The sequence below is a fragment of the Balaenoptera physalus genome (assembly GCF_965194825.1).
Source record: "Balaenoptera physalus genome assembly, chromosome: 5".
NCBI lineage: Eukaryota > Metazoa > Chordata > Mammalia > Artiodactyla > Balaenopteridae > Balaenoptera > Balaenoptera physalus.
In genome coordinates this window covers 15566695-15594142 of record NC_138884.1, presented here as the reverse complement: position 1 = coordinate 15594142, position 27448 = coordinate 15566695, and the positions used below count along the sequence as shown (strand labels likewise).

The 27448-nt window shown below is 39.9% G+C and overlaps 1 protein-coding gene and 1 long non-coding RNA gene across 3 annotated transcripts in view; both read left to right on the top strand.

The window, feature by feature from the left end:
* Nucleotides 1-27448, top strand: part of LOC309660829 — a 1143314-nt gene that overhangs the window by 832338 nt on the left and 283528 nt on the right. The gene's annotated exons all lie outside the window — the stretch shown is intronic.
* Nucleotides 1-27448, top strand: part of UNC5C (unc-5 netrin receptor C) — a 409465-nt gene that overhangs the window by 308396 nt on the left and 73621 nt on the right. For both annotated transcript variants that reach the window (XM_082461681.1, XM_082461680.1), the window contains exons 5-6: nt 18450-18630; nt 24828-24995. In XM_082461681.1, the coding sequence (XP_082317807.1) occupies nt 18450-18630; nt 24828-24995 (349 nt within the window). The remainder of the gene's footprint in view (nt 1-18449; nt 18631-24827; nt 24996-27448) is intronic.

Sequence of the window (27448 nt, the reverse complement as noted above, 5' to 3'; positions counted from 1 at the left end):
TCTGTTTCTTCTAGGTTGTCCAATGTGTTCACATATAACCGTTTGTAGTGTTCTTTTATGACTTTTTTTGTATCTCTGTTGTATTGGTTGTTATCTCTCCTTTTTCATTTCTTATTTTGTTTGGGTCCTCCCTCTCCTTCTTGATGAGCCTGGTTAAAGGTTTATCAGTTTTGCTTATCTTTTGGAAAAAACAGCTCTTGGTTTCACTGATCTTTTCTATCTTTTTTTAATCAGTATTTTAAAAAATTTCCTCTTTAACCTTTATTATATCTTTCTGCTGACTTTGGGCTTTATTTGTTCTTTTTCTAATTCCTTAGATGGTAAATTAGGTTGTTTATTTGAAGTTTTTCTTGTTTTTTGAGGAAGGCCTTAATTATTATAAACTTCCTTTTTAGAACTGTGTTTGCTGCATCCTGTAGATTTTGGAAAGTTGTTTTGGTAAGTTTTGTTTTCATTTGTCTCAAGGTATTTTCTGTTTTCCTCTCTGATTTATTCATTGACCCACTGGTTTTGTAGTAGCATTTTGTTTAGTCTCCACATTTTTGTGTTTTTCCCATTGTAATTACTGTAGTTGATTTCTAGTTTCATATTGTTGTAGTCAGAAAAATACTTGATATAATTTCTATCCTCTTAAATTTGGTGGGACTTGTTTTGTGGCCTAGAATGTGATCTTTCCTGGAGAATGTTCTGTATGCACTTGAAAATGTGTATTCTGCTGTCTTTGTATGGAATATCCCATAGATAGCTATTAAGTCCACCTGGTCTGTTGTGTCATTTAAGATGACTGTTTCCTTATTGACTTTCTGTCTGGATGATCTGTCCATTGATATAAGTGGAGTGTTAAAGTTCCCTACAATTACTGTTTTATTGTCAGTTTCTCCCTTTATGTTTGTTAATATTTGTTTTATATATTTTCATGCTCCTATCTTACATGCATATATGATGATGAGTATAATATCTTCTTCTTGCATTGATCCCCTTTTCATTATACAGTGCCCTGTGACTTTTGTTATAGACTTTGGTTTAAAGTCTGTGTTGCCTGATGTGAGTATTGCTGCCCCTGCTTTCTTGTTGTTTCCATTTGCATGAAATATCTTTTTCCATCCCCTCACTTTCAATCTGGTGTGATTAGCTCTGAAGTGTCTTTTAAATAGCATATCAGTGGTTCTTATTTTTTATATACAGTCAGCCACCCTACGTCTTTTGATTGGAGCCTTTGGTCCATTGACATTTAAAGTGATTATTGATAGGTATGTTCTTATTGCCATTTTGTTACTTCTTTTGTTTTTTTAATTTTTATTTTATATTGGAGTATAGTTGATTAACAATGTTCTGTTAGTTTCAGGTATACAGAAAAGTGACTCTGTTATACAAATACATATATCCACACTTATTTTAGATTCTTTCCCCATATAGGCCATTAGAGAGTACTGAGTAGAGTTCCTTGTGCTATACACTAGGTCTTTCTTAATTATCTGTTTTACATATAGTAATGTGTATGTGTCAATACCAGTCTTCCAATTTTTAGCCCCCCTGGTAGCCATAAGTTTATTTTCTACATCTGTAACTCTATTTCGGTTTTGTAGATAAGTTCACTTGTAGTCTCTTTTTAGATTCCACATAAAAGCAGTATCATATGATATTTTTCTTTGTCTCACTTCACACAGTATGACAATCTCTAGGTCAAACCATGTTGCTGCAAATGGCATTATTTTGTTCTTTTTTATGGCTGAGTAATATTCCATTGCAGATATGTACCACATCTTCTTTATCCATTCATCTCTCGATGGACATTTAGATTGCTTCCATGCCTTGGCTATTGTAAACAGCACTGCAGTGAACATTGGGGTGCATGTATCCTTTCGAACCATGCTTTTCTCCAGATATATGCCCAGGAGTGGGATTGCTGGATCATATCGTAGCTCTGTTTTTAGTTTCTTAAGGAACCTCCATACTGTTCTCCATAATGGCTGTACCAATTTACATTCCCACCAACAGTGTAGGAGGATTCCCTTCTCTCCACACCCTTTCCAGCATATAGTGTTTGTCCATACTGTTTTGATTACTGTAGCTTTGTTGTATAGTCTGAAGTCAGGGAGCATGATACCTTCAGGTTTGTTCTTTTTTCTCAAGATTGCTTTGGCTATTCGGAGCCTTTTGTGGTTCCGTAAAACATTTAGGATTATTTGTTCTAGTTCATTCTGTGGGTTGTCTTTTTGTTTTGTTTATGTTTTTCTTTGCTGTGCAAAAGGTTTTCAGTTTAATTAGGTCCCATTTGTTTATTTTTGGTTTTATTTCCATTGCTCCAGGAGATGTACCTAAAAAGATCTTTCTGTGATTTATGTCAGAGTGTTCTGCCTATGTTTTCCTCTAAGAGTTTTTTTAGTATCCAGGCTTACATTTAGGTCTTTAATCCATTTTGAGTTTATTTTTATGTATGGTGTTTAAGAGTTTTCTAATTTCCTTTTTTGTTACATGCAGGTGTCCAGTTTTCCCAGCATCATTTGTTGAAGAGTATGTCTTTCCTCCATTATATGGTTTTGCCTCCTTTGTCATAGATTAATTGAGTGTACGTGCATGGGTTTACTTCTGGACTTTCTATCCTGTTCCATTGATCTATATTTCTGTTTTTGTGTTAGTACCATACTATTTTGATGACTGTAGCTTTGTAGTATATATAGTCTGAAGTCAGGGAGCCTGATTCCTCCAGATCCATTTTTCTTTCTCAAGATTGCTTTGGCTATTTGGGGTCTTTTGTGTCTTCATCCAAGTTTCAAGATTTTTTTTTTGTTCTAGTTCTGTGAAGAATATCATTGGTAAGTTGATAGGGATTGCATTAAATCTCTAGATTGCCTTGGGCAGTATAATCATTTTGACAATATTGAGTCTTCCAATCCAAGAACATGGTATATCTTTCCATTTTTTTGTGTTGTCTTTGATTTCTTTCATCAGTGTCCTATAGCTTTTGGAGTACAGTTTGTCTCATGAGGTAAGTTGATTCCTAAGTATTTTATTCTTTTTGATGTGATGGTAAATGGGATAGTTTCTTGAATTTCTCTTTCTGATCTTTCGTTGTTAGTGTATACAAATGCAACAGATTTCTGTGTATTAATTTTGTAACCTGCAACTTTACCAAATTCATTGATGAGCTCTAGTAGTTTTCTGGTAGCGTCTTTAGGATTTTTATGTGTAGTATTATGTCATCTGCAAACAATGACAGTTTTTCTTCTTCTTTTCTAGTTTGGATTCCTTTTATTTCTTTTTCTTTTCTGATTGCTGTGGCTAGAACGTCCAATACTATGTTGAATAAAAGTGGCAAGAGTGGACATCCTTGTTTTGTTCTTGATCTTAGAGGAAATGCTTTTACATTTTCACCATTGAGTATGATGTTAGCTGTAGGTTTGTCATATATACCCTTTATTATGTTGAGGTATGTTCTCTCTGTGCCCACTTTCTAGACAGTTTTTATCATAATTGGGTGTTGGGTTTTGTCAAAAGCTTTTTCTTCATCTATTGAGATGATCATATGGTTTTCATTCTTCAGTTTGTTGATGTGTTGTGTCACATTGATTGATTTGGGAATAATGAAAACTCCTTGCATCCCTGGGATAAATCCCACTTGATTATGGTGTATGATCCTTTTAAAGTATTGTTGGATTTGGATTGCTAGTATTTTGTTGAGGATTTTTGTGTCTATATTGATCAGTGATATTGGCCTGTAATTTTCTTTTTTGCGTGTGATATCTTTGTCTGGTTTTGGTATCAGGGTGATTGTAGGCTCATAGAATGAATTTCTGAGTGTTCCTTTGTCTGCGATTTTTTGGAATAGTTTCAGAAGGATAGGTGTTAACTCTTCTCAAAATGTTTGATAGAATTCACCTGTGAAGCCATCTGGTCCTGGACTTTTGTTTGTTGGAAGTTTTTTAATCACAGTTTCAATTTCAGTATTTGTCATAGGTCTGTTTGTATTTTCTGTTTATTCTTGGTTCAGTCTTGGGAGATTGTACCTATCTAAGAATTTGTCCGTTTCTTCCAATTTATCCATTTAATTGGCATATAGTTGCTTGTGGTAGTCTCTTATGATCCTTTGTATTTCTGTGGTGTCCGTTGTAGCTTCTCTGTTTTCATTTCCAATTTTATTGATCTGAGTCCTCTTCCTTTTTTTCTTGATGAGTCTGGCTAAAGGTTTTTCAATTTTGTTTATCTTTTCAATGAACCAGTTTTTAGATTCATTGATCTTTTCTATTGTTTTCTTCATTTCTATTTCCATTTATTTCTGCTCTGATTTTTATGCTTTCATTCCTTCTACTAACTTTGGGTTTTGTTTGTTCTTCTTTCTCTGGTTGCTTTAGGTGTAAGGATAGGTTCTTTATTTGTGATTTTTCTTGTTTCCTGAAGTAAGATTGTATTGCTATAAACTTCTCTCTTAGACCTGCTTTTGCCGTGTCCCATAGGTTTTGGATCATTGTGCTTTCGTTTTCACTTGTCTCTAGGTATTTTTTGATTTCCTCTTTGATTTCTTCAGTGATCTATTGGTTGTTCAGTAGCATATTTTGTAGTCTCCATGTGTTTGTGTGTTTTACAGTTTTTTTTTCTTGTAGGTGATTTCTATTCTCATGGTGTTGTGTTTGGAAAAGATACTCGGTATGATTTCAATTATCTTAAATTTACCGAGGCTCACTTCATGGCCCAGCATGTGATCATCCTGGAGGATGTTCCATGTACTTGAGAAGAATGTGTAGTCTGCTGCTTTTGGATGGAATGCTCTATAAATATCACTTAAGTCTATCTTGTGTAATGTGTCATTTAAGGCCTATGTTTTTTTATTGATTTTCTGTCTGGATGATCTATCCATTGATTAAAGTGGGGTGTTAAAGTCTTAGCTATTATTGTGTTACTTTCGATTTCTTCTTTTATGGCTGTTTGTATTTGCCTTATATATTGAGGTGCTCCTATGTTGGGTGCATATATGTTTACAATTGTTATATCTTCTTAGATTGATCCCTTGATTATTATGTAGTGTCTTTCTTTATCTCTTGTAACAGTCTTTATTTTGTAGTCTATTTTGTGATATGAGTATTTCTGCTCCAGCTTTCTTCTGATTTCCATTTGCATGGTCTATCTTTTTCTATCCCCTCATTTTCAGTCTGTATGTGTCCCTAGGTCCGAAGTGGGTCTCTTGTAGACATCATGTATATGGGTCTTATTTTTGTATCCATTCAGCCAATCTATGTCTTTTGGTTGGAGCATTTAATCCATTTATATTTGAGGTAGTTATTGATATGTATGTTCTTATTGCCATTTTGTTAATTGTTTTGGATTTGTTTTTGCAAGTTTTTTTTTCTTCCTCTTTTCTCTTGTGATTTGATGACTGACTTTAGTATTGTGTTTGGATTACTTTTTCTTTTGTGTGTGTGTATCTATTGTAGATTTTTGGTTTGTGGTTACCATGAGGTTATGATATAGCAGTGTGTATATAAATAAGATTGTTTTAAGTTGCTGTTCTTTTAATTTCAAATGCATTTCTAGTATCCTGCATTTGTGCCCTCTTCCTCACAATTGCTGGTTTTGATATCATATTTGTGTGTGGATGATTTCCTACCTTTACTGTTTGTCTTTACTGGTGAGCTTTTCCATTCGTAATTTTCTTGTTTCTAGATGGGGCCTTTTCTATTCCTCCTAGAGAAGTTCCTTTAGCATTTGTTGCAAAGCTGGTCTGGTGGTACTGAATTCTCTTAGCTTTTGCTTGTCTGTAAAGTTTTTTGTTTTGTTTTGTTTTGTTTTTAAATTTTTATTTATTATTTATTTATTATGTTTATTTTTGGCTGTGTTGGGTCTTCGCCTCTGTGCGAGGGCTTTCTCCAGCTGCGGCGAGTGGGGGCCACTCTTCATCACAGTGCGCGGGCCTCTCACTATCGCGGCCTCCCTTGTTGCGGAGCAGAGGCTCCAGACGCTCAGGCTCAGCAGTTGTGGCTCACGGGCCCAGTTGCTCCGCGGCATGTGGGATCCTCCCAGACCAGGGCTCGAACCCGTGTCCCCTGCATTGGCAGGCAGATTCTCAACCACTGCGCCACCAGGGAAGCCCTGTAAAGTTTTTGATTTCTCTGTTGAATCGGAATGAGAGCCTTGATAGGTAGAGTATTCTTGGTTGTAGGTTCTTCCCTTTCATCACTTTAAATATATCATGCCACTCCTTTCTGGCCTGCAGACTTCTACTGAGAAATCAGCTGATAACCTTATGGAAGTCCCCTTGTATGTTATTTGTTGCTTTTTCCTTGTTGCTTTTAATTTTTTTCTTTGTCTTTATTTTGTATCAGTTTAATTACTGTGTGTCTCAGTGTGTTCCTCCTTGGGTTTATCCTACCTGGGACTCTGTGCTTCCTGGGCTTTGGTGATTGTTTCCTTTCCCATGTTAGGGAAGTTTTCAGGTTATTATTTCTTCAAATATTTTCTCAGGTTCTTTCTCTCTCTCTTCTTATGGAACCCCCATATTTGAATGTTGGTGCATTTATTTTTGTCCCAGAGGTCTCTTAGATTGTCATCATTTCTTTTCATTCTTTTTTCTTTATTCTGTTCTGTGGCAGTGATTTCTACTCTTCTTTCTTTCAGCTCACTTATCCTTCCTCAGTTATTTTGCTGTTGATTCCTTCCAGTGTATTTTTCATTTCAGTTATTGTATAGTTCATCTATGTTTGTTCTTTAGTTCTTCTAGGTCTTTGTTAAACATTTCTTGTATCTTCCTGATCTGTGTCTCCATTCTTTTCTGAGATCTTGGATCACCTTAACTATCGTTACTCTGAATTCTTTTTCAGGTAGATTGCCTATCTCCACTTCACTTAGCTGTTCTTCTGGGGTTTTATCTTGTTCCTTCATCTGGCACATAATCCTCTGCTATCTCATTTTTTCTAACTTTCTGTGATTGCGGTTTCCGTTCCACAGGCTGCATGGTTGTAGTTGTCCTTGCTTCTTCTCTCTGCCCTCTGGTGAATGAGGCTGTCCAAGAGGCTTGTGCAGGTTTCCTGGTGGGAAGGACTGTTTCCTCCGCAGCTGTGGGTGGAGCTGGGTCTTGTCCCTCTGGTGTGTTGGGCCATGTTGAGGGGTGTGCTTAGGGGACATCTGTGTGCTCAGGAAGACTCTAAGCAGCCCACCTGCTGATAGATGGGAATGTGTCGCCAGCCTTTCAGCCATTTGGCCTGAGGCATCCCAGCACTGGAGCCCACATGCTGTTGAGTGGGGTCAGGTCCTGGCAAAAAAATGACAGCCTCCAGGAGGGTTCACGCCGATGAGTACATCCCAGAACTACCGCCGCCTGTGTCTTTGTCCCCTCAGTGAGCCATAGTCGCCCCCCATGTCCACAGGAGACCCTCCAATACTAGCAGGTAGGTCGGGCCCAGTCTCATATGAGGTCACTGCTTTTTACCCTGAGTCCTGGTGCACACGAGACCTTATTTGCGGCCTCCAATAGTGGAGTTTCCGTTTCCCCCAGTCCTGTGGAATTTCTGTGATGAAACCCTGGTAACCTCAAAGCCAGATTCTCTGGGGTCTCCTCTTCCTGTTACCAGACCCCAAGGCTGGGGAACCTGATGTGGAGCTCAGAACTTTCACTCCTGTGGGAGAATTTCTGTGGTATAATTATCTTCCAGTTTGTTGGTCACCCACTCAGTAGTTATTGGATTTGATTTTATCACGATTGTGCCCCTCCTACTGTCTTGTGGCTTCTTCTTTGTCTTTGGATGTAGGGTATCTTTTTTGGTAGGTTCCAGCATTTTTTTGTCAATGGTTGTTCAGCAGTTAGTTGTAATTTTGGTGTTTTTGTAAGAAGAGAGGAGCTCATGTCCTTCTACTCCACCATTTTGTCTCTGTACCCTTGTTACTTCTTTTCTGGTTGTTTTTGTAGTTCTTCTCTGTTCTTCTGTTTTAGTTTCTTCTCTTGTGGTTTGATGATTTTTTTTATTGGTATGCTGGTGTTCCTTTCTCTCTGGCTTTTGTGTATTTGTTGTAGGTTTTGATTTGTGGTAACCATGTGGTCTATATATGTTGACCTATAACTATATCTACTTCTTTTAAAATAGTAGTCATTTAAGTTCAAAACCATTCCAAAATATCTACATTTTTTTATTCCTTTCCCTCACATGTCATGTTTTTGATGTCATATTTTACATCTTTATGTTTGTCTCTTCAGTGTCTGTTGTAGTTATACTGGATTTAAAATTTTTTTTTCTTTTAGTCTTTGTACTAGCTTATTTAAATGGTTGATCCATAGCCTTTACTATATATTTGCCTTTACTCATGGGATTTTTCTTTTCCTTTAGATTCTTACTAATTGTTGTAGTCTTTTCACTGACCCTTTAACATTTCTTTTAGGATAGGTTTAGCACTGATGAACTCCTTAGTTCTTGCTTTCTGAGAAGTTCTTTATCTCTCCTTCAATTCTGAATTATAATCTTGTTAGATAGTGATCCTAAGCTGGAGATTTTTCTCTTTCAGTGCTTTAAATATATCATGCCACACCCTTTTGGCCTGCAATGTTTGCAGGAAAATCAGTTAATAGCCTTGTGGAGGTTCCCTTGGATATGATTCTTTTTTTTGTCTTGCTGCCTTTCAAACTCTCTTTAACTCTTGCCATTTTAATTATGACATGTCTTGGTGTGGGTCTGTTTGGGTTTATCTGTATCTGAATATCTGTTTCCTTCTTCAGGTTCAGGAAGTGTTCAGCAATAATTTCATCAAATGCATTTTCAGTCCTTTTCTCTCTCTCCTCACCTTCTGGGCCCCCTATAATTCTCATATTGGTACACTTGTCTCAAAGGTCTGTTAAACTACTTTCATTTAAAATTTTTTTTTTCTCTTCTGATTGGGTGATTTCCATTCTGTCTTCTAGATCACTTATGCATTCTTCTGTATCACTTAGTCTGCTGTTAATTCCTTATAGTGTGTTTTTCATTTCAGTTATTGTATTCTTACCTTCTGACTGGTTCCTCTTTATTTTCTAGTTCTTTGTTAAAATTCTCATTGTGTTCATCTGTTATTTTCCCTAATTCAGTTAGCATTCTCATTACCAATGCTTTGAACTCTTTATCTGATAAATTATTTATTTGTTTCATTGCTTGCTTTTCCTTGGTTTTTCTCTTATTCTTTCATTTGAAACAAATTTCTGTCTTCTCATTTTGCTTAACTTTCTCTGTCTCTATGGTATTAGGTGAAACAATTACCTATTCTGGTTTTGAAGTACTGTTCTTGTATGGGAGCATCCCTATACAATATGTTTGTGCCCAGTGGCTTTGGTGGAAGAGCTGGATCTGACATGATTATGACTCACATCTTCCCTGAGGGTATAGCAGCTTTCACGTTTGTAGGAGGTGGGGCTGAGATGGAGGTGCTAGAGCCAGAGCCAGGTGTGAGCTGGGGTTTCTCCTCTGCTCAGTGGCCAACACCATCTTATTAGGGGCAGAGGCAGGTCCCAAGTTGCTGGAGCAGAAACCTTGAGGGTCAGTTCCCAGCTGGTTCCATTTCCTCTGAGTGTCTGCTCTCTCCCCTCCCAGCACCTGCACCCTCACCCACTGGGGAGCAGTGCTGGAGCAAGAGAAGTGGGTACTTGGTGTGGTTGGGGCACAGGCTATGGTGGCTCCAGCCCCATGCAGGGCCCAGGACCACTCCCCGTGTGCTGCCTCTGCAAGCACCAGCAGTGGCTGCCCTCGCCCCATTCAGATGCGTTCTGGCTCCCAGTCAGCTCTGTCTTTCACAACTGTGCGTTCCCCTCGGCCACTGCGGCACTCCTCCTAGTGTGGAGCTGTGCCGTGGGGCAGGAGGAGCCAGAGCAGGTGCTTGGCTCAGACTGTGGCATGTGCTGGGGCAGTCGCAGGGGACTGGCCGAGGCCCAGGCAGTTTCGATCTGCTTCTTCTGCCTTGTTTCTGGGGGTAAGGAAGCACGTGCACAGTCTTCACAAGCAGAGTTTAGGTTCCTTACAGCCCTCCTGTTTGTCCCACTTGTTTTCAAACCAGCTAAGGGGACTTGTCTTTCCGCTGTTGGACCCTAGGGCTGGGGCACCCAAGATGTGGCTTGAACTGCCCACTCCCTAGGGCAGATCTTTCTCCTTGTAATCTCCCTTTTTCTCTGTGTCCCCTTCCAGGGGCACAGGTCCTGACCTGATCGTGTTTCTCTTCCCTTCTTAGTCGATTCTGTGAGGATCTTTCTTATAGCCTTGGCGGTACAGGAGTCTTTCTGCCAGTCTCCAGTTTGTTTTCAGTGAGAACTGCTCCACATGTAGGTGTGTTTTTGATGTGTTCATGGGGGGAGGGGAACTCCACATCCTCCTACGCCACCATTGTGATCTCTCCTTTCCTTTTTGTTTTTAGATGAATGCCACTTCTCTGTTTTTTTGTAGAGTTGTTTGGATTTTGTCCCAGCTCCTTTAGAATATTCTTAATGTAATATTAATAATAATTTAAGAATATTGACTATATGCCAAGCACTAAGTAATTTGTGTATTAGTTCATTTGATCCTCAAAAACCTTATGGAATCAAGTTTATAATTACCCTCATGTTATAAATGAGGACTCTGGAGCACATAGAAGAAAAGAAATTTGCCCAAGAGAGGCACAGAAATGGGTTTTGAACCCAGGCAGTCTGGCCTGAGAGCAGCCCTCTTATCTGGTACTGGAGGAACTGCTTCTTACAGTAAGATTCTCAGTGGCACACAGTGGGATAATCAATACCAAACAGCAACCAAATATGCAAACAGGATGTCCTAACATTTCCTCATAATTATTTTTATTATCTGTTAACAAAATCCTGTGTCTTCATAAACACTTGAGTAAATTACTTCAAATATGCTCCAAATTATTGAAAAGACCGCAGTTACTGAGGCACAAGGACAGAAACAGTGCTTTGCCTCACTGCAACCCTGACAAGTTATGGTTTATGGGCGAAGCCTTTTATTGTTTTCTGAACTTCAACCTATTTTTCTCTCTTTTTGAATGTTTTAGACATAGCTAAAAATAACTTCTAACTTAGAAAGACTTCTCCCTTGTATAAATCAAATGGTTTGCTAAATGGGAGGGGTGAGAAGAAGCCAAGTCTCAGGGTGAAGTCCACAAGAAGCACTGAAATGAACAAAATATGAACAGAATTCAGAGGCCACACCCAAGTACTGACTCCTGATTAACCAAGATTAGCTTACAAATAAGTAGCATTGCAAAAGTATAATTAAATACTTCAATACTCAATACAATTAATTTCTAGCACTACAAAAGGTACTGTATTGTTTCTTGGGATTTTACATACAATTTATGTAAGGAGACTCACTGTAAAGTTACTTCAAATGGAAGAGTGTCACTTTATTTGATGGTGTTGAGTTGTGGAGATACTGCATGAAAAGGATATATATATATATATATATATATATATATATATATTTTTTTTTTTTTTTTTTTTTTTTTTTTTAATTTTTGGCTGTGTTGGGTCTTCGTTTCTGTGCGAGGGCTTTCTCTAGTTGCGGCAAGCGGGGGCCACTCTTCATCGCGGTGCGCGGGCCTCTCACTATCGTGGCCTCTCTTGTTGCGGAGCACAGGCTCCAGACGCGCAGGCTCAGTAATTGTGGCTCACGGGCCCAGTTGCTCCGCGGCATGTGGGATCTTCCCAGACCAGGGCTCGAACCCGTGTCCCCTGCATTGGCAGGCAGATTCTCAACCACCGCGCCACCAGGGAAGCCCAGGATATATATTTTTAATAAAAGAATAAATCTGTCAGGCTTTTATATTGATTTATCTTGCTGATTCAGACAACCCTTTACACAATAAACAGAATTATTCTCACACATTGTTTTCCCTCCCATACATCCTCTCCTGAGTATTTAATTAACCAAAATGGGAATAAATGTTGTTTTATCCTTTTAATCAATATCTGTGTTCTGTTCTTAGTGCTATGATCTAAGAGAAGCAGAAGTAATGAGGGTTTTATTTTTGTTATTTTTGTATTTCAAAACTTTAGAGGAAAAAAATCACCCTTTTCATGGAAATAACTGGAGAATTTTGAGCAATTTAGCTGTTGTAGAGAATCATGCTGTACTATCTTGATTCCTTGTAAGATCAGCCAAATCGACTCATCATAATCCCTTCAGCCCTTAAATCTTGTCTGCCTCCTTTATCCCTGATCTACACACAGGTCCCCACGCCAGAAACGAGATGGTTTTGTCTTACCCCCTCCTTTCCACATACAGGCAACTCTTCTGCCATATCCCTTGCCCCTTCAAATGACTTTCTGTATCCATTCTTTTCTCCGCAGTCCCCTTGGGCCTTCCTTAATTCAGTCTTCATGGTCTTTCACCAGGACTACGACAGTGGCCTTTTTAACTGGTTTCCAGCTTCCACTGTGCCTCCCTGGTAATCCGCACGGCCCCCTAAAATAGTCATTCTTACAGCAAAGCATTCTAATGCCTCTTCTCTTTAAACCTTTCAGTGGATCACAGCATGGGAGTCCCTCAGTGATTTCCTGAAAGCAGCTTCTCCATCCTTGTTCCGCCTCCCCTGGCTGTGCAGCGAAGACCACTGTCCAGTGCTCAGGCTTCCCAAGAGGATTCAAGCCTGTGTGCTGCTTCTCCTTCCTGAAATATCCTCTTCGTCCTTCATCCCACGCTTTCCTTTGCCTTCCCAACAAGCTTAACTCCATCCTTGAGAAACTGGTTCAGATGTCTCCTTCTCAGATGTCCTCTCCTCACGTAATTTGAACCCCGATTTGCTTCCATCCTTGCACATGTCTGTTGTTTCTCTGTCACATTGTAATTACTAGTTTATAGGTTTGTCTTCTTATGTAGCGAATGCCACAGGGAAGCACTTATCTGATTTTTCCCTTTATCCCCCAACACTTGACACGATGCATAGTACATAGTACGTACTCAGTGTTTGTGGAATGGAATTGAAATAACAAGGTGCATCTTTGTTTATTGAAATGGAAAGTTCTTGGGAAGCTGTGTTACAGTCTCAGGTTTACTGTGATCACCTAGATTCTGTGCTTACTAGATGAAATTCCGCAATAATTACTCAAACACCTTAAAATTCTGCAGCAGACATACAGGTATAATGTGGGCTAGAGAGAGTTCCATTTTTAAAGATGCCTTAGTTAAAACATGTCGGCCACTGGACACTTCAGACTCTTATAAATGGCAGTGAAACACTGGAGGTGTCCTAGCATCATTTCTCTTCTGTGTCATGATTTCTCCAATGAGTCCACTTGGAGGCCAGGCCAGCTCTGTAGGATTTGATCTTAGGCAGTAGAGATTTGTGTTCTTAATCTCCAGCAGGACTTAGCTAGAAGGGATGTTTAAAATTGCTCTCACCATATATATTCATTATTAAATTTGACAGTTAAAGCACCAACCTTATGGAGACCTAAAAACATGTAGAACAGACTTGACCCTACTACATGTGTTGTTTTGTTCATACATTTAGCAAATACTAATTAAGCACCTACTATCTGCCCATTCCAGGCCACGGGGCTATAACTGTTCAAAAAATAGACCCAAATCCGTGGAGCTTACATCCTGGTAGAGGAGACAACTAACAAGTAAAATACAGACTAGATGAGATGAAGAAGATAAAAGAGAGTGAGAGATTGCAGGCATGCGCAGAGGGAGATGTTGCAGTTTTAAAGGTTGGTTAGGAAGTGACTCACTGAGAAGGGGACGCCTGAGTAAAGACCTGAAGGAGGGAAGAGAGCAGACTTATTGGGGGAGAGATTATTCCAGGCAGGCGCCCCAGCAGACTCGGCATCCCCAAGGCAAGGGCGCCCCTGATGCACGTAAGACCCAGCAAAGGAGTCGCATCTGGAAAGATGAGAGAAAGGGAGAGAGCAAACTAGGTGATCTCAGGGAGGTCAGGGTTCCTGGTGATGCAGGACCTTGTGGGTCCTCGTAAGGATTTGGGGGTTGACACTGAGTAATATTGGGAGCCACTGGAGGGTTGGAGGTGAGGTGTAGCGTGATCTGACTTAGGGCTTAAGGATCACTCCGCTGTGTTGAGAGTAGATGTTAGGACCAAGGGGAAAAGTAAAGATACGGATAGAAAGTTGTTGCAGTAATCCAGGAGAGAAATGATGGTGACCTGCTCGGGGAAGGGAGTGGTGCTGAGGGGACAAGAAGTGGTTAGATTCTGATATGCTGCTCTGACATCAAATCAGCAAAGGGGAGAGGAAGAGAGGAGTCAAGGCCAAGCCTGAGGTTTCTGTCTAAGTCACTAGAAGGATGGAGTTGGCCTTAACTGAGACGGGTACGGTTGTGGGAGGAACAGGTTTGGAGGGCAGTTCGGGAGGTCGTTATCAGACAACCCAGTGGAGTTGCAAGAAGGCAGTTGGATATATGAGTCTGAAGTTCAAGGACGGGGTCTAGACTGGAGATAAATTTAGGAGTCATCTGCATGAGACTGCATGAGCTCACCAAGAAAGGATGGAAAATAGAAAAAAGAAGAGGTCCAAGGACAGAGCTACCCAGGGAGAACAGACCTAAGCCCAAGGAAGCTGTGGGGTAATGGGGGGAGATGGGACAAAAAGTAAGAAAGTGCCCCGCCTGGAGAAAGCAGGCGAGGAGGAGGGAGAAACCGACGGGCTCAGATGCTAATGCTGAGTCAAGTAAGTCAAGTACTGAAACCTCAGCAGTCCAGCTAACAAGGTGAAAGGAATTGGTACCTTTGAAAGAGAGCAGTTCTGACAGTGGAGGTCAGCGTGAATTAGCACGGATTCAGTAGAGGTGAAGAGGACAGGAAATGGAGAGAATGTACAAACAAGTATTCCTCGGCGTCTTTTAAGGTGAGCAGAGGAACGTGGGGGTGACTAAAGGCAGAAGTGAGTGGGGAGGGATTTTCTTTTAAGTTGTGAAAAGTAACCACGTGTCTGTACGCTGGTGGAAATGATTCTGTGTAGTGGGAAATTAATGATGTAAGAGAGAGAGGAGAATTTCTGGGGCTTGCCCTTGAGTAAGAGAACAGGAATGGGGTGCAGACTCCAAGTGAGAGGTGACACACAGGAGCAGAGAGCTGCCCTAGTAACAGGAGGGAGGGTGCAGAACAGGGGTGGTAGGTGGGAGCTTTGGGAGAGGTCTGGAGATTGTCAGTTTTCTCCGTGACATGGAAATCTTGGTCACTGGCTGAAAGTGAGGATAGCGGGGGAGGTAGTGTTTAAGCAGAGAGGAGAAGGTGTGAAATAGCTGTCTAGGAGTGTGGAACAGTGAACAGACGATGAAAATGTCGTACCATCTTTTGGCAGAATTTAGGGCCCACTTGAGTTCTGTCATCATGAACGTAAGATTACGCCACTCAACATGGCTGTGCACAGCCACGTTTCACTGCAAGGATGCGAAGGTAGAGCAGACAATGTGGATCAAGGAGGACACTTACTGAACCCCCAGGCCTCGTGGTACGTTGGGTTTGGGAAATCAAACATCCCCCCCTTGAGAGGACTGTAGAAGAAAGAGCAGCATGAAGAGCTAGGATTTAGTTAGAGAAAAACGAAGAAAGCATCATGAAGAGCTAGGATTTAGTTAGAGAAAAGCGAAGAAAGCATCATGAAGAGCTAGGATTTAGTTAGAGAAAAGCGAAGAAAACAATCTGAACGGAGGTTGACGTTTTGGAAGATGTTGGTGGCGTGTTCCAAGGTAGTGAGGAAGGGTTTCAGAAGTTTTGGAGGGAGACGTGCTGAGCAAGATGGTGATTCTAGGGCAGGAGGTGAGTGATGACCTGTGGTCCAGACCTGAGCTTCTCCTGGAGATCAGGTCTCAAAACAGGACTTGGTGACAAGACTGGGAGTTCTGGGGCATAGGGAACTTGGAGGAGGGTATCTTGCTAAAAGCCCAAGTCCTTGGGTCCTTTCTTCATTCCTACAGCTCTTTTCTCTCTGTAGACGTCATTGTTTCTTCAAACAAAGGCATACAGGCAAGCCCAGTGTAGAGAATAAATCGAAGCAGAGTTTCCCTGGGTGAAAGCCAGAATTAGGGGAGGAGGGCCATGTCCCTCACAGGGTCCAGGGGTACTGCCTCAGCATATCTAGGGGTCCTTGAATCTCAGGTCATAATCACTGCTCCGATGTTGATGAGAGACACCTGAGGAAAATAACAGAGTCACGTCTGAGAAAGTAGAGATCATATACCCAGTAATCACGCAAGTCTTTTTAAATGTTTTGCCAGCAGTGCAGAATCCTTTTTTTCTTCCATGTAATAAACTTTTCAAATAAACAGGTGGTTTGCAGTATCCCTTGAGATATCTTTGTGTCATTTACGATCAGTATAGCATTACTGTTGTTAAGTATGATGTACATAGAAGAAACCATAGTTTCGAACAGTCCTGACTTAGATCAGGTTCTCCAGAAGCAAACCACGAGGCAGAGGTTTGAATGCAAATGGCTTGTTACAGAAGTGCTCCCAGGGGAGTCCTGTAAGTGGGTGGAGCAAGCAGGAGAGAAAAGAAGGAGCCCAGAAAGTAAACATTAAGGAGATGTCTCAAGGAGGTAGCTTCAGTGCGCACCCTGCCGGGCAACTCTGGAGAGTAACAGCTCAGGTTCCAACCTGATTGGACACAGGGCTTGTTTCCACACCTGTGAGGTCACAGCAAAGGAGAAAGTTGGGGGGGGGAGCTGTGAACCCCTAGGTACTTCGAAGCAAAACATCTAGGAGCCTGAGGGCCATCCTTCACAAAGCAAAGTAGAAGGTATGGGTCCTTGAAAGAAAATTGTACGTGCGTAACACACACACACACACACACACACACACACACACACACACACACACACACACACACACACACACACACACACACACACACACACACACACACACACACACACACACACACACACCTAAGAACAAATCAGGGGAGCCCAACAGGACCTTCTGTAAGTGGAAAGCTTTCTTTCGAACGGCAAAGATAATCTGTATAAAGATTAGCTTCAGAAGATATTAACGTCAGCTTTCAATTATCCTCAAGCAGTTTTCTAATAGTCTGAATCTTGCTGCCTTTCCTCCTGCACTTGTAGCAAGATCATATTACCACACATGTAGGGCCAAAGTTTGAGAAAATCCAGGTCAAGTGAGTGTGCATCTCTCGTCAAATATATCCAAGCACAGGACTGAATGTGCTGTCTTTATTGAAAACAAAATGCATGTTTTAAAACTCCACTGTTTTAGATGGATTTCACACTTCCATTAGTGTAAATATCAACACTGTTTAGCTATTTCAAAATTTATGTCATTACAAATAGTTACTCTTATCTACATCCTCATATGTTTATTTCCAGATGATTGTATTTTATTTTTCCCTTTAGATTTTGTCCTCTCTTCTAAGGATTAGGGAAGCATTGTTTTAGAGTCCCTGTGTTAGATGTAATTGAGAGCTGTGTAACATCCAGCCCACTGACAGATTTAGAGATTAATTTCCAGACCTCTTGCGGTGCAAGGGAAGCTCCTTAAGATTTTGAAAATGGCAATACTATTGACTCCCTACCACTAAAGGTTACTTGTATGGGTATCCACACTAATGCAAAAGGAAAGTTTAAGTGTGGTAAATATCAATGTTGTTTTGCTTTATGGAAAAACCTGTGCATAGGGGGAAAAAAGCAATTTATGGAACAAGAAATAGTTTATCCTTCATAAGGACATCTTATACAGATATATTTCCCTCCTTTCATTCTGTAAGGATAACATTGCTGTTGCTAAACTGATATTTGCACAGGAAAAATAGTTCAGTAGTTTTGAACAGTCATATCTTAGGTCAGGTTCTCCAGAAGCAAACCATGAGCCAAAGATTTGATGCTAGAGATAGCCAAAAGGAGAGATTTGACTATGACTTATATGCTATTTAGATTATATTGAGAGTTAGTAGAAAACCTTTTTTTTTTTCCTCCCAAGATTTTGGCTTAGATACATCTCTAAATATGTGTTTGCTATATTTTAAAGTAAGTGCACTTTTAGGGGAATTTAATCCATATGTTGCACATAAATCATCCAAATGTTGTTTTATTAGAGGTACACGATGTCTAAGATGCCTTTTGAGCTTTTTTAATAGTCCTTATATTCTTTGCTGAAAAGCAGCAGGTAAGTTGCCAAGAGTAAACAAATCAAATAGCAAAAGGTTTGCGCTCAGTCTGAAATGCTTAGCCTATTATTTTTGATTGGGTTCTGAACTTGGCAGTGCACATCCCCAATTCCTGCCTGGAGGGCAAAGTGAAAACAATTTGAACACTGTATTTCCCAGTCGGGTCATTGACATTTGAGAATAATGTAGTACAGACAGAATCAGCATGTTTGGCAGGTGAGTGATAACTTAATGTGACCTCGGAAAGTTACTTCCTCCAGTTTGCAGAAGTTCATGGCGTGGACCAATGTTAGTCACACCGCAAAACAAAAGTTAGGGCAGACAGCCGTCAAGGGATCCATACTGGGAATTTATCTGTTTCTCTCGTGCATCTTCAGGTGGAATGGTTGAAAAATGAAGACATCATTGATCCTGTTGAAGATCGGAATTTTTATATTACTATTGATCACAACCTCATCATCAAGCAGGCCCGCCTCTCAGATACTGCCAACTATACTTGTGTGGCCAAAAACATCGTCGCCAAGAGGAAAAGCACAACCGCAACTGTCATAGTCTATGGTGAGTGAGCTCTTGGGGTCTCAGTCTAGTTGAGGTCAAACTGCAGTTTCTCATTTTAATCTTAAAATACCAAGTGAAGAGGCCCCTTTGCAATCCCCCTTGCGGCTCTCTTCCAGCTTCTCATGCGGACGGTGAGGTATAACTGCTTTCCTGATACTCGTAGAGAAACTAGACGTAGAAATCCCTAGTCCTTTGTCAGTCAGTTTATAGGAAAGTGAAGGAAATCTACCCAAGTACCAGGACGGTTCCCTGCTTCCCTGGGCCCTCCCGCTCTCCATGGCCTGAACTACAGAGATGCAGAGGGAGTTCCAAGATGAGGACGCTTCAGGCAGTCGGCTGCTCTTCCTGTGGGCCTCAGGAGAGTGATTGCAAAACCTCGGGTCAGCGGGAGCTGACGTGTTCTCCGAACGCCTCAGCGCAACCTTAACTCCCTAGAACTTGCTCTCCACTCCGCCAGGGGCGTCCAGAGTGAAGACAAGGGCTGCCATTGCCACGCAGCCCTAATCCTAACCCTGTAGCAAGTTTCAGCATGATGACTTCTTCAGAAAGCTGCTCTTCCACTCTCTGGCCCTTTCTAATCCATCTCATCTCTAAGCCTATCATTTCTCCAGAAGTACTAAATGATTCTGCCCCCAATTTTGCTGCAGCACGTGATGCCTTTATCTCCCTGCCTGCTTTAGCACTCCGTGGTTTTCTCATCATTTCACTAGTCGTTCCATCTCCCCAGCTAAGCTTTTAAGCTCCTTGGTAGACTAAGAGAACAGCCCTATAAATTTATGTATTTCTCACAGTGTTAGATACATAGTAGGTCTTCATATTCTTGATGAGTTATTGTCTCAGAGGAAACGGAATGACCCTGAGAAATATTTTGAGGTTCTGCCACCTCCGGAATGACATGGCTACCACTTAGAATGTAAGGAAGCTCTTCGTGGCCGCTTCAGTGTTAAATGACACTCCAGGAGATTTGTCTAAAGGACTAGGAAGGAAGGACAGCCACGAGGACGTGGTTCATGGCCCTTGCTTCCTGCAAGTAGTGCCATTTGGCTGCATGTGTCCTCGTGCTGTAGGGTGTTACGAGAACAGAAACCACTGCGATGTGTTCGAAAGGCTGAATGTAGTGATGCTTTAAAACTGTCATTCTCATTACAGATGCATAATATTTTTTTTAAATCCTCTGAATACTCTGAAGTTAAATTTCCTTAAGTCACAATGAAACGTATCCCGCTTTGTCTTTTTCTAAACTCTCTGAACGACTTAATTAACAGCACTGGAAATGGAAAAGAGAAGTGGGGCACATCACAGCTTGTACCAATCATAAATAACTAACGAAGGCAGACTCTAAATAGATGTATTACAAAGATGTTTAATATACATGCAGATCTCTTTTCCTATGTATGGCATGCTTTCAGTATCCATAAGCACAAGCTGAACATTGTCTTTAGGAAGAATCAAGCACAAGTAACTAAAGCATTTTGAGCTTAGAAAACAGCATGGGACTAGGGGTCAGGAGTCTTATGTGCTAGGCCTAGTTCTATCACCAACTGACCTTCAGTTGGTCACTTAAACAGAATGCTCGGAGCCCATATCTCCTTCTCTGTAAAATGAGGGAATAAGCCTAGGATCTTCAAGACCTGTCTTTCTCTAAAAGTTTATGATACTGGCTTGCCAGTGTGTTGGTAAGCAATTTATACTGACAATTCCATGACATTTGGAGTTTTGTGAAGTTGAGTGGATTAAATTGCTTTTTGGAATGCTAAATGCAACTCTACCTGTCAAACATCTGCTTGTCCTTTTCATGGCCTCGTAAAATAAGTTGTCCAAGGCTCATAGGTTGGACTCACTAATAGTCCACAGAAAAACATATATATGTAACCAGTATTTCATTTTAGAGTCTGTTGTATATATTTAATTTTGTTAGCATCATTTTTAGATTGCAAATATATATTCATTATAGAAAATTTGGGAAACACAGAAAAACGTTCAAAGAAAAAAATACCTATAATCCTGTCATTTTGTCATCCAGAGGTAGCTTTAAAAAAGATTGATATGTATACTACTGGACTTTTCTTAGGATAAATAGGATTTTAAAATAAGGGTTCTAAATATATATTTTTTACTTAAAACATAATGTTGCCGTATCCATGTATTATTAAATAGACTTCTACAGCATCATTTTTTTAAATTTATTTTTTAATTGACGTATAATTAAATTACAGTGTTGTGTTAATTACTGCTGTACAGCAAAGTGACTCAGTTATACATATATATATATATATATATATATATATATAGACATTCTTTTTCATATTCTTTTCCATTATGGTTTATCACAGGATATTGAATATAGTTCCCTGTTCTATACAGTAGGACCTTGTTGTTTATCCATTCTCTATATAATTTGCATCTGCTAACCCCACACTCCCAAGCCCTCCCTCCCCCACCCCCTCCCCCTTGGCAACCATAAGTCTCTTCTCTATGTCCCTTTTTCTGTTTCTGTTTCATAGGTAGGTTCATCTGTGTCATATTTTAGATTCCACCTATAAGTACTATTGTATTTATCTTTCTCTTTCTGACTCATTTCACTTAGTATGATAATCTCTAGGTCCATCCATGTTGCTGCACACGGCATTATTTTGTCCTTTTTTATGGCCGAGTAGTATTCCATGGTGTATATGTACCACGTCTTTTTTTTAAAAGAAGGCTGTGATGGCTAGCCCTTTTTTCCCCTTTATTTATTTATTTTTTGGCTGCATCGGGTCTTAGCTGCGGCACACGGGATCTTTGTTGAGGCATGCGGGATCTTTTGTTGCGGCGTGCAGGCTTCTCTCTAGTTGTGGCATGTGGGTTTTTCTCTCTCTAGTTGTGTGCGGGCTCCAGAGCATGTGCGCTCTGTAGTTTGCAGCACACGGGCTCTCTCATTGAGGTGCACAAGCTCAGTAGTTGTAGCACACAGGCTTATCTGTCCCACGGCGTGTGAGGTCTTAGTTCCCCCACGAGGGATCGAACCCGCGTCCCCTGTGTTGGAAGGTGGATTCTTTACCACTGGACCACCAGGGAAGTCCCTGTACATCTTCTTTATCCATTCACCTGTTGATTGACAGGTTGTTTCCATGTCTTGGCTATTGTGAATAGTGCTGCTATGAACATAGGGTGCACGTATACAGAGTCATTTTTTTTTTTTTTTTTTATTTTTTTAACATCTTTATTGAAGTATAATTGCCTTACAATGGTGTGTTAGCTTCTGCTTTATAACAAAGTGAATCAGTTATACATATACAATATGTTCCCATTTCTCTTTCCTCTTGCATCTCCCTCCCTCCCACCCTCCCCATCCCATCCCTCTAGGTGGTCACAAAGCACCGAGCTGATCTCCCTGTGCTATGCAGCTGCTTCCCACTAGTTATCTATTTTACATTTGGTAGTGTATATATGTCCATGACACTCTCTTACCCTGTCACATCTCACCCCACCCCCTCCCCATATCCTCAAGTCCATTCTCTAGTAGGTCTGTGTCTTTATTCCCGTCTTGCCACTAGGTTCCTCATGGCCTTTTTTTTTTTTTTTTTTTTCCCCTTAGATTCCGTATATATGTGTTAGCATACTGTATTTGTTTTTCTCTTTCTGACTTACTTCACTCTGTATGACAGACTCTAACTCCATCCACCTCATTACAAATACCTCCATTTCATTTCTTTTTATGGCTGAGTAATATTCCATTGTATATATGTGCCACATCTTCTTTATCCATTCATCTGTCGATGGACATTTAGATTGCTTCCATGTCCTGGCTATTGTAAATAGAGCTGCAATGAACATTTTGGTACATGACTCTTTTTGACCTATGGTTTTCTCAGGGTATATGCCCAGTAGTGGGATTGCTGGGTCGTATGGTAGTTCTATTTGTAGTTTTTTAAGGAACCTCCATACTGTTCTCCATAGTGGCTGTATCAATTTACATTCCCACCAACAGTGCAAGAGTGTTCCCTTTCCTCCACACCCTCTCCAGCATTTATTGTTTCTAGATTTTTTGATGATGGCCATTCTGACCGGTGTGAGATGATATCTCATTGTAGTTTTGATTTGCATTTCTCTAATGATTAATGATGTTGAGCATTCTTTCATGTGTCTGTAGGCCATCTGTATATCTTCTTTGGAGAAATGTCTATTTAGGTCTTCGGCCCATTTTTGGATTGGGTTGTTCGTTTTTTTGTTATTGAGCTGCATGAGCTGCTTGTAAATCTTGGAGATTAATCCTTTGTCAGTTGCTTCATTTGCAAATATTTTCTCCCATTCTGATGGTTGTCTTTTGGTCTTGTTTATGGTTTCCTTTGCTGTGCAAAAGCTTTTAAGTTTCATTAGGTCCCATTTGTTTATTTGTGTTCTTATTTCCATTTCTCTGGGAGCTGAGTCAAAAAGAATCTTGCTGTGATGTATGTCATAGAGTGTTCTGCCTATGTTTTCCTCTAAGAGTTTGATAGTGTCTGCCCTTACACTTAGGTCTTTAATCCATTTTGAGTTTATTTTTGTGCATGGTGTCAGGGAGTGTTCTGTTTTCATACTTTTACATGTACCTGTCCCAGAGTCATTTTTAATAGCTGCCTAGGAGTCAGTCTCATAAACATACATGTTTACCATGTTCCTATTATTGAACATCACGATTGATTTCAGTTTACCTTTATATAAAAAAATAACTCTCCAGTGAAAAATAGTCTATGTCTGTATGTATAACACATTCATGATTATTGTCTACTGCATAAGTTTCTAGAGAAGGAGATGATCGGCATATGATGTTCACATGTAAGGCTTGTGTTATCTGAGTAACACTCTTCTTCACCATCAGGAAGCAGGTACATATACTAGTTGTGCCGTGTTTTACCACCAGCAAATATTTTTTGTTAGAAATTGCTTAATTAAAATAATTTCACAGACTCATATATTGAAATACAAAAGTATGTCAGAGTATTTTCTAGAGCAGGATCTCCAGAGATAGTGAACATAGTGTTAGGGAGTAGGTTTTATCATCGCACCAATACTGACAACTCCATCAAACACCGTAAATAGCCTGTATACACAAAATAGGTGTCCATTTCAGTTACATCAACTCATCGCTAATTCATTCAAATCGATACTCAATTAGTTAAAAATCCAGCTATCAAGACTTCTTTAAAAACTAGATTCACTTGTTAATGAAACTAACTAAAAGTCCTTAAAAGGTTATAAAGTTTACATATGCTAAAGAAAAATAATCAGTCATCTGTTATTAAGAAAAGACTAAATGATTTTATCAGTTCCCATGCTTCATAGCCACTCACAGCCTTGGTATAAGGATGTAAACATATATTATTTGAGATAAGTTGCCAAAAGTAATTTTTGGAGCTTTACTAGGTACGGGGATTTTTTTTTTAAATAACACTGGCTAAGGAGAGGAGAACACAGTCCTATTTTCTGAATAGGTAAATAGATGTTGATAATTCATTTTATTTATCTCTGTGCTTAGATTCTTCAGCTCTGCAATGCAATTTTATTTTTTTTTTAGACATCTTTATTGGAGTATAATTGCTTTACAATGGTGTGTTAGTTTCTGCTTTATAACAAAGTGAATCAGCTATACATATACATATATCCCCATATCTCCTCCGTCTTGCATCTCCCTCCCACCTTCCCTATCCCGCCCCTCTAGGTGGACACAAAGCACCGAGCTGATCTCCCTGTGCTATGTGGCTGCTTCCCACTAGTTATCTATTTTACATTTGGTAGTGTATATATGTTCATGCCACTCTCTCACTTCGTCCCAGCTTACCCTTCCCCCTCCCTGTGTCCTCACGTCCATTCTCTACATCTGCGTTTTTATTCCCGTCCTGCCCCTAGGTTCTTCACAGCCTTTTCTTTTTTTTTAGATTCCATATATATGTGTTAGCATACGGTATTTGTTTTTCTCTTTCTGACTTACTTCACTCTGACAGACTCTAGGTCCATCCACCTCACTACAAATAACTCAATTTCGTTTCTTTTTATGCCTGAGTAATATTCCATTGTATATATGTGTGAAATGATATCCAGGGTCTCCTATAGCTTTGAAGTTTTTGATTTTTTTATGGTCACTTGGGATACCACTTTTATGTGTTGTGTGTGGTTTGTGTGTCTCTGTGTGTATGCACACATGTTTAATTCACATTTTATTTTTTATCTCTTTCCAGTAAACGGTGGCTGGTCTACCTGGACAGAGTGGTCCGTGTGTAACAGCCGCTGTGGACGAGGGTATCAGAAGCGCACAAGGACCTGCACCAACCCAGCCCCACTCAATGGTGGTGCCTTCTGTGAAGGGCAGAGTGTGCAGAAAATAGCCTGCACCACGTTATGCCCAGGTAAGCAAACCAGCGCTCTCATTCCAAATGTCTCCTCCCATTCTAGAAATAAGTTTTACGGTATATATACAAAGCCTTATTCTTTTTTTTTTTGGCTGTGTTGGGTCTTCGTTGCTGCTCACGGGCTTTTTCTAGTTGCAGTGAGCGGGGGCTGCTCTTCGTTGTGGTGCGCAGGCTTCTCATTGCGGTGGCTTCTCTTGTTGCAGAGCACAGGCTCTAGGCATGCGGGCTTCAGTAGTTGCAGCACACAGGCTCAGTAGTTGCAGCACGTGGGCCCTAGAGCACGTGGGCTTCAGTAGTTGCGGTGCCCGGGCTCAGTAGTTGTGGCTCACGGGCTCTAGAGCGCAGGCTCAGTAGTTGTGGCTCACAGGCTTAGTTGCTCCGCGGCATGGGGGATCTTCCCAGACCAGGGCTCGAACCCATGTTCCCTGCACTGGCAGGCGGATTCTTAACCACTGCACCACCAGGGAAATCCCACAAAGCCTTATTCTTCACCTGAGTGTGTGGTAAACATTATTTAAATCCATCATCCCATTCATTGCTTACATTGCTGGGACCTCAACTCTTTTCCCCCAAAAGAGTACCTAACTTTATTACCCTAACATACAAAATACTATAAAACAAGAGATTAAACACACATGAACATAATCCCTCTCTATTACTCAACAAAACTGTTGGAGCCAAGATTGCAGGATCTGTAATTCAAGGCATTTGAGCAGCGTTGAAAGCCACACATTTAGGATAACAACCCTTGATCTCCAGAAAGCCATGGAAGTTAATTGGAACTGAAATTTAGAAAATGTTGTAGGTGAAGTACTGGACATTTGGTGTCAGTTTCTGGGCAAAGGCCAATAAAACATCTGGAATGAATTAAAAGGAAGTCTAAGCTTTGTGACACGTGAGCTAATGGATTTTGAAAATACAGTGCAGTCAGCTATTATCTGTACACGTTGGTCACCTATTTTTGAGTTATTTGCAGTGGTACCTATAGCAAGATTGCATCCCTTTGCCTCTGAACATCTTTCTGTGCTATCTCATGTTGTCCCAAACTCTTATCCTTTGGTAAATTGAAGTTAATATTTGCCAAAACCAAAACCCACTAAAATGTCCAATTATACAATATATTAAAAAAATTAAACTAAAATTATTTTGAAATAATGCATAAATTTATTGTATTCCATTGGGGTAGCCATTATATTGTCACTTTCATTATTTAGATACAAAGACTACTTACTTCCCTTTATTGTGCCTAACTTTTGTCAGGTTCATCCTTTTAGTAGAACTTTCTCAGAGATGGGTTGGAGAAGTGAACTGGAGAGAAAACCATAATATAAATTTTATATTCCTGTTTTCATTTCCGAATATCAAAACAGTATCCCACACTGAACCCTTTGAGAGCTTTTATTTACAGAACAAACTTTGACACTTAGCTAGGCTAAGAATTTCAGTATTTTCTCTTGTACGCTCCTATATTTTGTCTGCATACTGACTCCCACAATTAGAAATGCACTGAGCATTTAGTTGAAATAGAAATGTGTGTTTGTGTGTGTACTTTGGGATGGTCTAGGTCAAAGCAAATGTCTTTTCTTCAGATAGCTGGGAGTTGCTTATATAGCTGACTGTACAATTGAAATATTAATACTTTCATCATTTTTTCATGTGGGCATATTTATATCTCTATACATATTATGCATAATACATATAGTTACACAATAATTTGAATATGAAATCACACAGATTTCCCAAACTATGTAGATTATTAAAATTGATCTAATTTCTGTCAGTATATAGGTATAACACGTGTACATTGCATGTTCAATAAATGATGTTTGCGATTGTCTTACATTGAATCCTAGATGATTATTTATGTATTTCAGGGAAATTTTTAAAAATGTAACTCTTATTTTAATATTTTCCTCTTATTTATGTAAGAACCTTTAAAGAACGTACTAGAGTATTTAAGTTGTGTGTTTTTAAAATAGAGATATCTTAGCTCTTTATCACTGAAGTTTACTAACAAGTCAAGCACAAAAATTAAGAAGAAAGTGAATCTATTCTAAATGACTGAATCACAGGAAAAAATTAGGAATGTGCTTAAATATTATTTTTAAAATAAAAATAGCAACATATATCATCAAATAATGGAATGAAATCATCAGATAATAAATGGAAAATAATATAGTCTTTTCAAGAAGTCATTGCAGAAGATGTTAGAATCAAGCAGCATGGATGAAAAAATAAAAAGAGTGTATAGGATGTAGATGAGGGGTGCGGGTAGGTGGGTAGATGGATGGATGGATGGATGGATGGATTTCTTCCACACTCTACCAACCTCTTCTCCTGAACCCCACAGAGGTTTACTTGCACTACCCACATTACATTATGCAGGAAGGAATCTTGGATCCAAAAAGAGGTTCCCTAATTTTCAATCCAAAATCCAGAAGTTTCCCCTT